Below are 14240 nucleotides of genomic sequence, written 5' to 3'. Positions count from 1 at the left end.
TAATTTAATGTTGCTCTTGCTATTCTACAGTTTTTCTACTACTCTCTTGCACACTCTTTTTCTGGTGTTCTGATCAGATGTCTGAAGAATGAAGTTTTATATTTTCCGGATCATTTGAAGCTATTCTCCAACATCCGTTTACTTGATACTGTTTCTTTCTTTCTGTCTTGAGTATTCTTCCAGTTTCTGCTCTATTAAATGTTTCAATGATGAGTACAGTATATAACATTGTATTATGCATTAATTTGTATTGCTTAATCAAGCGGATGCTAGTGATCAGAAATCAGATCTTCTTTGACATTTTGAACTCTGTCTTTTGTAATCTTACATACCATCCAATGATATACTATACTAAACAGAATAGAGCATGTGGCCACTGGCATACACTTGGTGTTAAGTGTCACCTGCTGTTGTGTTCGCTGGCATGGCAGTTAATGTGTTCAGAGCACAGTGGGAGTTACTGCCACGTTAATCTTGTTCACTTCAACAAATTATAGGTTGAAGTTTTATTTAGCAAAGCATTTGACTGCTTGAGAAATATGCTTGAAATTCAGTTTATTCACCTTAAATTTATTAAATTATTAATATTCCACTTGATTCTTTTCTCAGATCTTTTCAGAAACGTGGCAAGTATTAGTTATGATGTTGATACTGTAGAAGGAATTCTGCAGTACAGCCCTGTGTGTGTGTGTGTGTGTGTGTGTGTGTGTGTGTGTGTGTGTGTGTGTGTGTGTGTGTGTGTGTGTGTGTGTGTGTGTGTGTGTTCATTCTAAAAATAACGTATGTGAGTTTGTTCTAGTTTAGCCAGCAGTACATCGTAAGACATGGCTCTAAAAGGACATGGCTCTAAAAGGACATGGCTCTAAAAGGACTAAATGAGTGCTCAATCACAAAAACAAAATACAGTAGGGATACCATAAAACACTCGAGTAATTCAACATAATTGTGTTGTTTACCAGGAATTGAATGGAACAACTGAGATGGCCGGCTTAAACGTGTAGGCATTGGTCCAATATCTTCCTTACATGAGTGTTTATATTATGTGTGTCTTTAAGTTAAGATGGCAGTTCAAGAACATTCACACACGTAGCTCCTCCACCTGCTAAGCTCCAGGGTCAAGAGATGTATTGTTGCTGACTGTTCTGCACCATCGCTCCATAGAATATCATGGTGAGATGAAATTAACACAGCATTGTTTGTCTTCTGCAACAAAACTGTATGCTATCACCTCTTTGCCTAACATTCCAATTCTGATGAAAAATATTGAAGAAACAAGATATTCACCAGCTCTCTTCAAAGCTAACACTATATCCTAATGCCTAGATCATAAATGAAGCTTATTTTCCAATCAAAATAGGTGTCCAAAATATTAAGGTGATTTTACAGCTGATGGTTACAATTACTGTTTTCCTGGCAAATCATAACTGTTACTGAGAATGTTAATATTTTGTTGCTATTAGATGCTGTGTGTTTTATAAACTCCTTCTCATTTCATTTCATAGTACAAATACAAAAATCCTGAAAGTTCTTTGTTGTACAAGTGTTTCCATGAAGGAGGCATGCAATGTGTTCCAAGTAGCTAAAGTATTTACCATAGAGTGAACTCGTGCACTGAATGTATGATTGACTTATTTCGAACACCTGAAAATGGTTACAAGTTTTTTTAACAATGGGTAAGGATTAGGACACACACTGACACACCAATCACAAAATAAATTCTGTGTAAGTTTTAGTTGTTTTGCAAACCACTGTTTATTGCTCATTGCTTTCTTTCCTTCTTCTGTACAAGGACGATTGTGTACCTATTTATAGCATCTGAAATAAATACATCTACCTAGTTTGATAAACTATTTTTATAAAGCACAATATCTCTTTATGTTAGTTGCCATATTCCCTAATCCATAAAATATCTTTGGCTTGCTTAAAAAATATACAAATTTCTTTGTACATTAATGCCATTTTCTCATCCTGTGCTTGAAATTTTCATTTAGTTATTAAGTAGTGAGGCCTAATACTTGGGGTGCACTGTAGTTTTGTCAATATTATGTAAAGTTTGCCTGGTTGTACAAAAATATCTTCATTTAAAAAATATCATACATAAGGTACATCATGACTTCCAATATAAAATTCCTGTGCAACAAATATTGGCACAAGTTATCTGCCTAGCACATGACATGAAGAAAAACCAGTGATACAATCATATAAAATCAAACTATATTATTAATTTATGTAAAGACCATATGAAACTGTTGTTTATAAAGGAAAGCTATTTTCGTTGGCCGTTAAGCTTTCAAAGACATGTTTATCATAAACCAATCTGTGAAACACTTTTTGAAATGTATATGACAAATTATATCAGCATGAAGGACGAATTTCGTACAATATTATAATCTGAAGCACCAGAGGCCTTTGCAAACAAACTGTTGGTATTACGGATGTATGGTGTTAACTCATTTACATACTAAGCACCAAAGATGACTTCATTGTGTCACTTCAGTCACTGTCAAATATTGTGACATTGTGAAACTGAAAAATTCTTCTATTTTACTAAATGAATTCATTCCAACAACAGGATGACCATAAAAGTGTGACACTTAAAGGTACATTATGTGAAAACAAAATTGTGTGTGTGATGTGACTGATGCTGAAGACAAATACTCCAAACTTGACAATTTTACACACATTCTTTGAGACATCACTGTTTTCTAACATCGGGAGATGCATTTTAATGCCATGTTATGTATTTTATAGAGTATTAAACCTTAATTTCTGTATATTTTTTTGTTTGACAATGCCTTCATCTCAATTCAGTCAAGTTGTGGGAAAATATAAAAATTCAGTCAATCATGTTTAATGTGTTTTTTTAATGAACTTTCAGTACAAATTGGACATGAAAATAACAATTTTTGTAGTTTAGTACTAGTGATTGTACGTTATTGTTCCTTAATTTTACCTGGTCATGATATTTAAACAAATAATTACTGAAGGAGATGCAACGTTCAGTTTGGTTGTACATTCTGTACCGTATTTCTTTCTTCCCAGAAAAAAAAAAGTGTCAGAAGGCATTTCAAATAATATCTTCAAATGCCTGCACATTAAATTAATTTTTACAAACACATTCAATAAAAGAAATGCAGGTCCCTGAATAGAATTTCATTTCACAAACATCCAATATGCCAAATTGATGTAAAAATATATGGATACAGTTAAATTCTTACAGTAAAATAATATTTTGTCTTTTTATAACTATCTTGGTCAATGTATAAGGGAACTATTGTACAATGCGTGTTCATGAAATAGAGAACTGAGATGTCATTTACGCAATTTCAATATATTATTTCCCCCTATTGCAACAAGGTGCAAGTGGGTGAAATTTCACGGCTAAACAACAAAACAGAATGGTGAATTGGTATAATTATTTATTTATTTATTTATTTATTTCTTCTTTTAAATAAGGGATTTAACAACATGCTTAATATTTTATATTAATTTATTGCAAATTCATCACATTTTATCTACATATATATATATATATAGATATATATATAATCATGAATACCTACCTAACATTAGCAGCCAATATTTTAGATTTAACAGAGTTGTACACGACAATATCACAGCACAATCATTTAAAAATTTTCTTCTGAGGGCACCATTTATATGCTTCACTTGTCATATCATTTCTCCATCACAACCAAGTACTTTGGCAATAGAAATAAATGTCCATCATATAGCCTTAAAGAGCACTTCACAGCAAACAATCTACTGAGTTAACTATAATTTTGTTTGCCATTACTCAAGGCACTCAACTGAGTTTATAAATTAGCTTTGAGCAGAAATATCAACATACATTCAAAATTAAGAGTTTAAAAAAATGAAATAATCTCAATGAATGATAACTAAAGATTATTTCACTGGAAAAATGATACAGCATACAGTGAAGTTTCAACCACTTTGTGAAAACATACATAATGGTATCCTGCAATACACACAATATTTTCTATTTGTGGAATTGTGACAGTACTCCTCACAATAATACTCAACCATCAACATGACAGCTGCAGACAGCTGGGACAGCCAATATCTGGGACAGCCCAATTTTCTGACTCCAGCTTTAAACGTCAAAACTGTGACGTTTTTTTAAAGGACTAGATTTTCACAATCAAAATTATTTTAGTGCAAATATTCCTTCTGGAACATTTCAAAATATATTTATATAGACAATATATTTATGGCATATTTTTATATTTATGTATATACTTTGCAACTATTTACACTCATTATGTAGATATATTTACAGCAGAGTACACAGAAAATTGGGCAATGCCTGGAAATCACTTCCACATGACTGTCAAATCATAATGTGAAGGGACTTCTTTTTACATAAAAGAAATCTACTGTACACTAAGCCTACTCTCCAGTAGGATTATAAGTAGGATTATTTTATACTGTTTAGAGCAAATCTTCCACACATTCATGAGCACTGTAACATCTTCTCAAAATAAAATATCACTCAGTACTGTTTGCACCATTGAACAGTTTCTTAATTGCTGAATCAGCAATGATTATTTAAAAAAGTTAATTTGAATGGTCTGCAAAAAAAAAGCTGCTTAAACTGCAATAGAGTGATTCCTTTCTGTAGTTAAAGAAATCTTAAAAGCTTAATATTGTAATTTTAAAGAAGAGTCCGAAAGGACAATGCAATACGGTTTCCAGTCGTACTATCTAAACAGTACATAATAGTCCACTTTTATATACAACTAGACACGTCACCAACGTTACAGGTAACAAGGGCTTTTCCATCACTAATTTCTCCTGGATTTGTTTATATACTGAAGTGCAAATCATCACTTTGTATATAATCTAGTCATCTATAGAACCATTTCATTATACTGACATCTCTTCACAAAACCAACAAGAACTATATCTTTAGTGCACAATAAGTTCTTCAAAAATATATTTTTTAATGCAAAGTTTAACATACGTATTACTCTGAACAAGGGAACAAAAACATGAAAGAGGACAAGCTTTACGAAAAAGGGACAGAGGCATATAGATAAATGAAGCATACAACCTATGTAAGAGCACCTCTTGACAAAAATGTGGATGTTACCCACATGACTTTTTACAGAGACCTGAGATATTAATTCAGACAAGCTTCAGACACCTCTCTCTCTCTCTCTCTCTCTCACTCACACACACACACACACACACACACACACACACACACACACACACACACACACACACACACACACACATATATTCTCATTCTCATTCTCCCTCCCTCTCTCTCTGCAAAAGAAAACAAAGGTATTAAGACTATGCCCAAACATTGGTAAAAGCTCTGTACTAGAGAACCTTCAAAATAAACATTCTATAAAAACCTTTTTACGCAACAGTCACCGTAGACCTACATCCATTTTCTTCTGTCGAATTGCAAAATGTACAAAAAGTACAGTTTAAGTGATAAAAAGGTGTCGAACGGAGAACGAAAATATATTAGTTCAGACTAAATGTTCTTTTTAAGTAAATTTAAAGGACCACGGGCTGCCAAATTGAAATATAAGAATATAAGTATCAAATTGAACAGCCCTTCACAACCTGAGCACATTTGAAGATCAATCGACTGACCAGTAATCTCACTCCCATTCGATGATACCGAAAGTGGCGCACTTGTCGCGTCCCATTACGTGCCGACAAGGACGTGCATAATGCTGTCCAGTTCGCCCTCGCCCTGTCGTGCCGAGAACTCCGACGGAGGGACGGACTTGAGAATGTCGTCGGCACTGAGAGGCGTCAGTTTCCAACTGGGGAGGAAATCGTCGAACTCGTGTCCCAAGTCCACGTCTCCGAGCAAACTGAGCGAACTGTTAGAGTCCCCATTGGTAAATCCGAACGACGACGACGACGAGTGAGGGGGGGAGGGAGAGTAGAGTTCATTGTTATTGAGTGGGTCGAGGTCGGACTGGCTGGAGAGGCTCAGCACGGACCCCCAGTTGATGCCCCGGGCCGATTCCTCGTCGCCGACGCCAGAGTCGGCGTCGTAGTCGTCGGCGCAGGCCGCGGGGAACGGCGTGGCGCGCCCGCTGGCGGAGAAGTCCCTCAGGGTGTGCTCGTACGGCGGGATGAGGTCGGCGCCGTGCGCAGGGACACGGTACTGTGGCGCCGCGTAAGCGGGGGCGGCCGCGGGCGAGGGGGCGGACACGTCGGCAAAGTGCGGCTGGTAGCTGGGCTCCGGCTCGGCGGGCGGCTGCGGTGTCGGAGCCGGAGGCGGGGGGGCGGCACCCGGAACGTGCGTCACGCCGCCGCCGAAGAAGCAGCCCTCCTGCTCCATCTCGCGCTCGATGTAGCGCAGCGTGTTGCAGATGAGCACCGACCTGCGCAGGCTGGGGTCGGGAAACTGCCTGTACCTGCCCAGCTTGCACATGGAGATGTTGAGCACCGCGAGCCGCCTCTGTCGGTAGCAGGCCGCGTCCGGCCCCCGGCCGCACCAGCCGGTCCTGCCGTCACAGCACTCCACGTCCTTCCCGGCGGCGGCGGGGGGCGGCGCGGCCGACGCCGGCGGCGGCGGCGGCTGCGGCAGTGGCGGCGGAGGACACCTCGCGGGGACAGTCGGGGCGGCGCTATACCTGGCACTGGAGCTGCCCAGATCCAGATACGACTTGCCGTTCTCGTCGCAGCGTATCGTCTGCTGCGAGTTCTGCGAATAGTACTCGCTGCTGCCCCAGTACTGGTGCACAGGCCTGGGGGCGGCCGGGGACGGCTGGTAGCGCACGGCGAGGCGCGCCTGGGGGCCGTACGGGGGCGGCGTACCGCCTCCCGCCCCCGCGCCGTAGCCGGACGCCTCCTCCGGGTAGTAGCCGGCGGGCGGCGGCGGCGAGGGCGCCGCCTTCAGCTCGGCCACGGGCACGGCGTGCGGGTAGCAGACGCCGTCGCCCTCGGCGTAGCGCAGGCAGTGGTAGGCGCGCGCCGCGGGCGGCAGGTACTTCTCGGCCTTGTCGTCGTCCTCGTCGTCGTCCTCCTCGTCGTCGTCGTCCTCGTCGTCGTCGTCGTGCTGGTGCGGCACGGGGCTGGCGAGCGCGCCGCCCAGCGCGGACGCGAGGCGCCAGTCGTCCAGGTCGGCGGCCGCCGCGTCGTGCGCGCCCTCGTCCAGCCGCACCAGCTTGGCCGGCTGGCACTTGCTGTCGTACTCCAGCTTGCGTTTGCTTGCCGTCGCTTGCAGCCCCATCATGGCAGGGCTCTGCAACAACACACAGACGGCGACCGTCAGGCGCGAGCGACAGGGACACGGACGACGACAGGCCGGAGCCGCGCTTACGACTGCTCCATGATAACTGTACACGCAGCCTCGCGGCGCCGGCCAATGTGGGCGAGTTTATCTTTCTGCGGCTAATCTACGTATAGGCAACGGCCGATATAAGAACTGATAAAGGGTGGAAGAAAGATAAGTTCTTGCGACGCTCGAATCCATTGTTTCCTCGACAGAAACTCACAAATTTTAACGAATTCGTAATGGTTTCACATGGTCCACACACAGTGAGAGAAATTTATAAATTGTAGCTAGTCTCCTCTCTGTATTTCAGTTTTTCAGGTTTTCCTGTACTTCAGATTGTTAACGATGTATTTGCAGCCGGCCAGTGTGGCCGAGCGGTTCTAGGCGCTCCAGTCTGCAACCGCGCGACCGCTACGGTCGCAGGTTCGAATCCTGCCTCGGGCATGGATGCGTGTGATGTCCTTAGGTTAGTTAGGTTTAAGTAGTTCTAAGTTCTAGGGGACTGATGGCCTCAGAATTTAAGTCCCATAGCGCTCAGAGCCATTTGAACCTTTTTTTTTTTTTTTTTTTGTATTTGCAATGAAAACCAAAGAACTTAGAATTTCAGTATGGATCACCCGTGAAGCAAGTGCGTCAATTTCGTCAGACGTTCAGTGAGTCTGGAAAGCCTGACGGTGGAGCTTTCGTCCCGAATTACGCACCAGAAATAAAATCCTGAAAAATCGAAATAGATTGTGTTGGTAAATTCCTATGGAACCAAACTGTTGGGATCATCGATCCCTAGTCTTACACACGACTTAAAACTAACTAACGCTAAGGACAATACACACACATGCCCCAGGGAGGACTCATCTCCGACAGGGGGAGCCGCGCGAACTCGCAACAGGCCTCACACCGCGCGACTACCCCAAAACGAAAGTGACAGTCGGACTTCTGCTTATAAAACACACACAGTATTTCATATTTTAACATACCAGGAACAATCCTTTACAAATTGGTTATCCTTATACAAATATAATTACTACATCTCTTCAAGACCGTGGTTGTTGGCGTTTGTTAACTGCCGTCTTTAGCAGAAACAACTATGATGCGACAAACACAATAATGCTTATACAGTGTGTCTCCGGAATACTGGTAAATATTCAGGGATATGACAAGGACGATCATTCGAAGCACGAAAATCTAGTAATCGTGGGTTCTAAAATGCGTATCTTCAGAGCTATGAGCACTTGTTCACGGTAAGAAAAGTTGTGTTTCACAGAAAGGAAGATCAGCAAGGATTCGAACCTGTGACAGCAGCGGTCGCGCGGTTCCAGACTGTAGCGCCTAGAACCGCTCTGCCACTTCGGCCGGCGCGCTCCCTACAATAGTGTTCTGTGAAATCTCTGAAGTTCCATGACATGAAAAAATGAACATGACGGCGTAGAGTTAATAAATTAAATAATGTAAAGAGAATTTTAATAATATACAGTAAATCGACTTATCTGCTACAAGTATAACGACATTAAACTTATTCTGCGTTATAAAATAGCAGCATTCGATATAACGGTCAGTTAAAAAGCAGTGAGAATAGGTTCTGAAAGTTTTGATTCGAAGTCTTCTGTCCTCAGAGCCCTCGCGTCAGCACCAGTTCAAGTAAGAGTCATCGAAAGATGGTACAACGCGTAAGTTATCTGTATACTACTGGGTGGTTAAATTAAAGGGCAACTACTCAGAGGACCAGTGTGGAATGTAATTACCGTATTGCAGCGAAACTTGATAAATATTCTCACGTTTTAATGCGGAAGCTATTTATTATTGAAGCTATTTATTATTGAAAAAAATTAGTTCCCTTCTTCGCCACCAGGCGAAAATCTGACGGTGTGAATGCGAGAAAGACGTATAGAAATGTTTCCATTTATAATGGATTATGTGGTGTCACCGCTAGACACCACACTTACTAGGTGGTAACTTAAATCGGCCGCGGTCCTGTAGTACATGTCGGACCCGCGTGTCGCCACTGTGGGATCGCAAACCTAGCGCCACCACAAGGCAGGTCTCGAGAGACTGAGGAGACCTCGTCCCCAGTTGTACGGACAACATAGCTTGCGATTGGACGTGCTAAGCCTTGCTCTCATTTGCCGAGAGATAGACAGTAGAATAGCCCTCTGCTAAGTTAAATGGCGACCACCTAGCAAGGCGCCATTTGTATCAGTGCCTATAGCTTACTAATATTCAAGAGAGATGTATTCCAAGGACTAATTAAAAGTTAAGTAACAAGCATCTACGTACTTTTCTTCTTATTCATTTATAAGTCTCATGTTCCAGACTTCACGCCCGTCTGCATTAGCATTGCGTGCCCTATCGGCTACAGCATTGTGTCTAGGCTGTATGGTCTAGACACAACAGATTAAAATCGGGACGCGGGCGGAAAAGGTCAAACGGGTGAGAAAGGTTCCTCATTAACGCATTACAAGTTTCACTGCCGTAATGTAATTGTAGCCCATACTAGACCTCCGTGAATATTCAATTATACTGATGCTGCTGAGTCAATTCCTGTGAAACAAATTCGTGCAAGTTTCCTCTGCAATAGACCAGTTGACAGTTATAGGTACTATGATAGCTCAGTATTTCGTTTCGCCAGTACTGGTAATAGTAAGGAAATGTTTCGTTTGTCCTCGATACGTAACATGAAAGTAAGGGTGCGTGGACGATCTCTCTAGAAGGAAAGATGGCCAGAAGAATGGGCGGAAAGCGTGAAGCGGCTGAGCTCGTCGGTGGCGCGGCCGCTAGCCTTGGAGACAAGGCCCGGCGCGCGCGCAGCGCCGTCGGGCGGGGCGGCCTTCAACCGCTCGCCGCAGCGCCGGCACGCGCCTTGCGCAACCAACAATGCCGACTGCTTATTGTCGCGAGGCATGTCCACCCTGCCTCACTACTCAGTACTCTCTATATCTCTTCTGTACCACGAACTCTGTCGGGGAACGGAGGGTCAGAGAGTGGGCTTGCATTTCCGGCGGCAAAACTCACGAATTTACAAGGCACAGCTATTTCAATCTCTGATACGAAAGCTATTTATTATATTTTGTCATCGTTGAAGGCAGAAAATTTGTGAACGTGATATTTACAGCTGGTGCCGGAATGCGCAAACTTGCTTTGGAAAAAGAGTAAACTCGCCTACAAATGTTCCAAATTTTTTTAAAAATTATTTACTATAACGCCACGATATCACATCACGATTTTTCGTATAAGTATAGACTTGAGGGTACGGGATATTTTTAATAACTAAAACGACTATTCTATACTTTTTCTTTTCCTTCGGAGATGGGGACGACCCCCTTGCAATCACCACTATTCGAGCAGACAATCTTCGAAACCGAATCACAATCACCATCAGCACTGCACCACTCGATAATGAAAGTTCATTTTCATTTGTACTTTAAACCTCAGGCCCCGAAGACAATTTCGAATGGAACTCGAGGCCACCGAGTCTGTTTTCGTCCTGTTATTCGTTTCTTTCGGTCACGAAGATTAACGACTGCATTTACTGTAACGGATGTATAAATTTTAGGTTTTATAAGAAGACTGGAGAGAAGAAGTTTTCAATGAAATGTCGGGCAATACATGCTGAATGTTGCGTTACTGTCTTGATCTTCGTCTTGTGTTATTCAAATACGTAATTTACAGCCACTGAAAAATCCAATTTATTGATTTTAAAATGTTTCCTATACGGCCTAACTCGTGGTCGTAAATAATAAGCTACAGAAGAAGTTTTATTTCTTAGAGTTAGATCAACATTTTTATTAACCAATACAGAATTTTGATGGCAGGCGCTAATGTAGCCCAAGCATTATTATTATTATTATTATTATTATTATTATTATGGAAAGAAGGAAAGATCTGATGGAGTAGCGCTTCCTATTACCATTTGTCGTTTACTCGTCACAGTTCCTTACTGCACGTTGCGTGATATAATCACGTTGCCGAATGAAGACGTATTACCCTTCACGTTACGGTTGCCAACAATTTTCAAAGCCAATATAGTAAAACTTTTCGACAGACATTTCGTTTTTGTCGTAACAGTGCGTTAACCGATACACTTCATTCTAGGTGGTGCGTCAACTCCAGACTAAAGCGAGTGAAAATAACTTTTCCGCACAGGAACAAAACATATTTTATTAATTCTATAGCTACGAATAATGATCCATGAAGCGCGGGTAGAAATGTTTTTAAAAAATAACTTTTCATTTTATTTATACATTTGATATTACGTAGGAATAGTGATTTCATTTTCCGAAGCCGATACAGAAACGAATCCGTTCTGCTGCAAGGCACGCAACTGTTTACTGAATGACGACGAAACAGAAATAAAAACCTGTTCCCGTGTTGACAGTGGTATTCTCTGAGTTGAGCAGGGCACCAGCTAACAACTCGTCTAGAAGCAGCGCAGTTTTGTCCTAGCGAGCGAGTGCCGACTGCATGTGTTCCCGCGAAGCGCGCGGCGCGGTCGGGGATTTCCCGGCCCGGCACTAGCCAGGTAGTTTCTCCTGGTGCCTGTCCTACTTGCGAGCTCCTGGGACCTTTGCGCGCAGTAGCCCGCGAGCAGCAGCAGCAGCAGCAAAGCCAGAACTCCCGCAAAGGACTGCTCTGTCTCTTGTACAACCGTTGACGACAGAGCATTTAGCGGGAAGGTCGCACCTGTAGTCACGGTACAGCTCCGGAAGCTAATCCCATTACAACAACGTACATATCGTTCACGTGTTGCAGGCCTAAGTTAAAAGCACTCATCGAACAGACGTTTTCTTTGAAGACTACAATACTCTACTGGGCGCGGCACTGTCGCTTCCTAAAATATTCCGAAAATTTGAAACCGTCGTTCAGCAGAATTCTCACCTTCGGAATCTCATTTCTCCGAGGCACATCACATTTGGCACTATCTATAGCATCTTTCTTGTTATTTTATTTGACGCAGTATTCCTCGAAATTTACCATACCGCATGAAACTGACGTTTACCCCCAAAACCACCGTTATCGTTTGTAGTATAGCTGGAATATGCTTCTAGATGTACAGCCACCCTCAATCCAACAGTTTCTGTTTCGTAAGTTCCTTTTTACGCATGTCAGAATTGGAAGGGCTGCTGTCGATAGGAACACGAATTTTGTGTCGCGACCACGATTTCCGCTATCAATTATCATGCAGGTGAAAATTTATGTTTATTATGGTCAACACGCAGCAAGTGTTCTGATAAAAATCGTGTAAGTCCTCTCGAGATAAAATTGTACGCTCGAAACCGGCGACGTTTTCTAAGCAACGTGAACCAAAACCAAACTGTCGATGTTTTCGATTATGCGTTGTAAATATACTAGTTAATTCCTACAATAAATGAAATCAGCAGCTAGCTCCAGTCTTCTGACTGATACAGCGCGCCAGGAATTCCCCTCCAGCACTAACCTCTTCGTCTCAGAGTTACACTTGCACCCTACATCCTCAACTATTTGCTGGATGCATTCCAGTCTTTACGCTCTACAGCTCCCTGATGTCTTAACACATGTTCTATCATCCTGTCCCTTCTTGTTGTGTTTTCCATATGTTCCTTTCAGCGCGTGCTCTGCAGATAACCTTCTCGTTCCACATCTTGTCAGCTCACGTAATTTTCACATATCTTCTGTAGCACCCCATGTCAAATGCTTTGACACTCTTCTGTTCCGGTTTCCCCACTGTCCACGACTCACCTCCACACAATTTGAGGACTACATTTGATACCAATAGACTTCTCTAGTGCAGCAATGACCTATTTGCCTGTGTCAGTCCGTTTTTGTCCCCCTCGCTTCGTTCGTCATAGGTTATTAATACTATTTCTTAAAATCAAAAAGCGCCGCTGTCTGTTTCGAACCATTACGTTTATCCAAAAGTAGTGAACAGTGCTACAGGATGACGTAGGATTTTCGACTGTACAAAAAAACCTATCCTTTATCTTAAGAAGATGTTTAAATTCATCGTCAGGTCTAGTTACAGTAAATTAGCTCTTTCTCTTATTTCTTTGCTCTAGGGCGCTACCACTCCGACAAACTTTCACCACAACGAAACCAGCCAACATATGTAGACGGAGGCGAATCCTACGGAAGTGGGAAGCGATCGGGCTGCAACTCCCCTCAGAACTGCACATGTTTCTTCTTAATCTCAAAATAATAACAACAATAATGAATTCTTTGCAACACGGCTTTCAGACTTAACCGTCGCAATGCGAAGGGGGGAGGGGGGGAATCTTCGCAACCATTGCAATATAGTCTGCTAATGTATATTTTAAATTTTTTTAAAAATATTATTGTTGTTAATGATTTCGTACATCAGATTCCGAAACTGTTTCAAACTTTTTAGTAAAATTTATCCCAAAAATTTATGTCTTTTGTGAATGTGATTTTTCACAACATATTTTGTGATATTAATATTTTGAGTTTCAGGAGCCTTACTCATCTCATACTAAAGTTACACACATTTAACGAAACTGACTTGTTCTACGATATTTGCGGTAGGCGCGAAGTACCCCTCCCCCTGGTATTTCACATTATGGAAAATGCGTTGGTATTGTTAGGGTTAACAGTCTCGAAAATCTCCTCTCTATAGTAGTTGTATTATACGAGATTAAGAAAGCACCTTTGTTCACTCAAGATAATTTGGAGGCAGCGCGGTGAACCGAAATGTCTATGAGCTCAGCCCTCATTCCCATTCCCCACACCAAGGCCAAAATCCTGGTTTCGACTGCGTGTAGATCATAATCTCGTACGTATTTTTAACGTTAACAGCCGTCTGATGCTGAACCTGGCAGTTTGAAACCAAAACCACTCACGGCGCTGTTTGTTCTTAGTAACTACCATTATTAAAAGTTTCTCGTTGCTCTTTTACTTACTATAAAAATCAACCTCATTTTCACTCAGCCATGAGGATATAAGATGAACATCAACAAAAGCAAAACGAGGATAATGGAAT

General features: G+C 42.0%; 1 protein-coding gene across 1 annotated transcript in view; it reads right to left on the bottom strand.

Annotated features, from left to right (window-relative positions):
* Positions 1-1606: 1606 nt before the first annotated feature.
* Positions 1607-14240, bottom strand: part of LOC126259827 (MICAL-like protein 1) — a 30153-nt gene continuing 17519 nt past the window's right edge. Inside the window, exon 2 of the mRNA XM_049956870.1 lies at positions 1607-7243. Coding sequence (XP_049812827.1) covers positions 5690-7243 — 1554 coding nt within the window. The 3' untranslated portion in view covers positions 1607-5689. The remainder of the gene's footprint in view (positions 7244-14240) is intronic.

Source organism: Schistocerca nitens, chromosome 5 (assembly GCF_023898315.1).
Source record: "Schistocerca nitens isolate TAMUIC-IGC-003100 chromosome 5, iqSchNite1.1, whole genome shotgun sequence".
Classification (NCBI taxonomy): Eukaryota; Metazoa; Arthropoda; class Insecta; order Orthoptera; family Acrididae; genus Schistocerca; species Schistocerca nitens.
The sequence above is the reverse complement of the archived record's forward strand: the minus strand, read 5'-3'. Positions and strand labels throughout refer to the sequence as shown.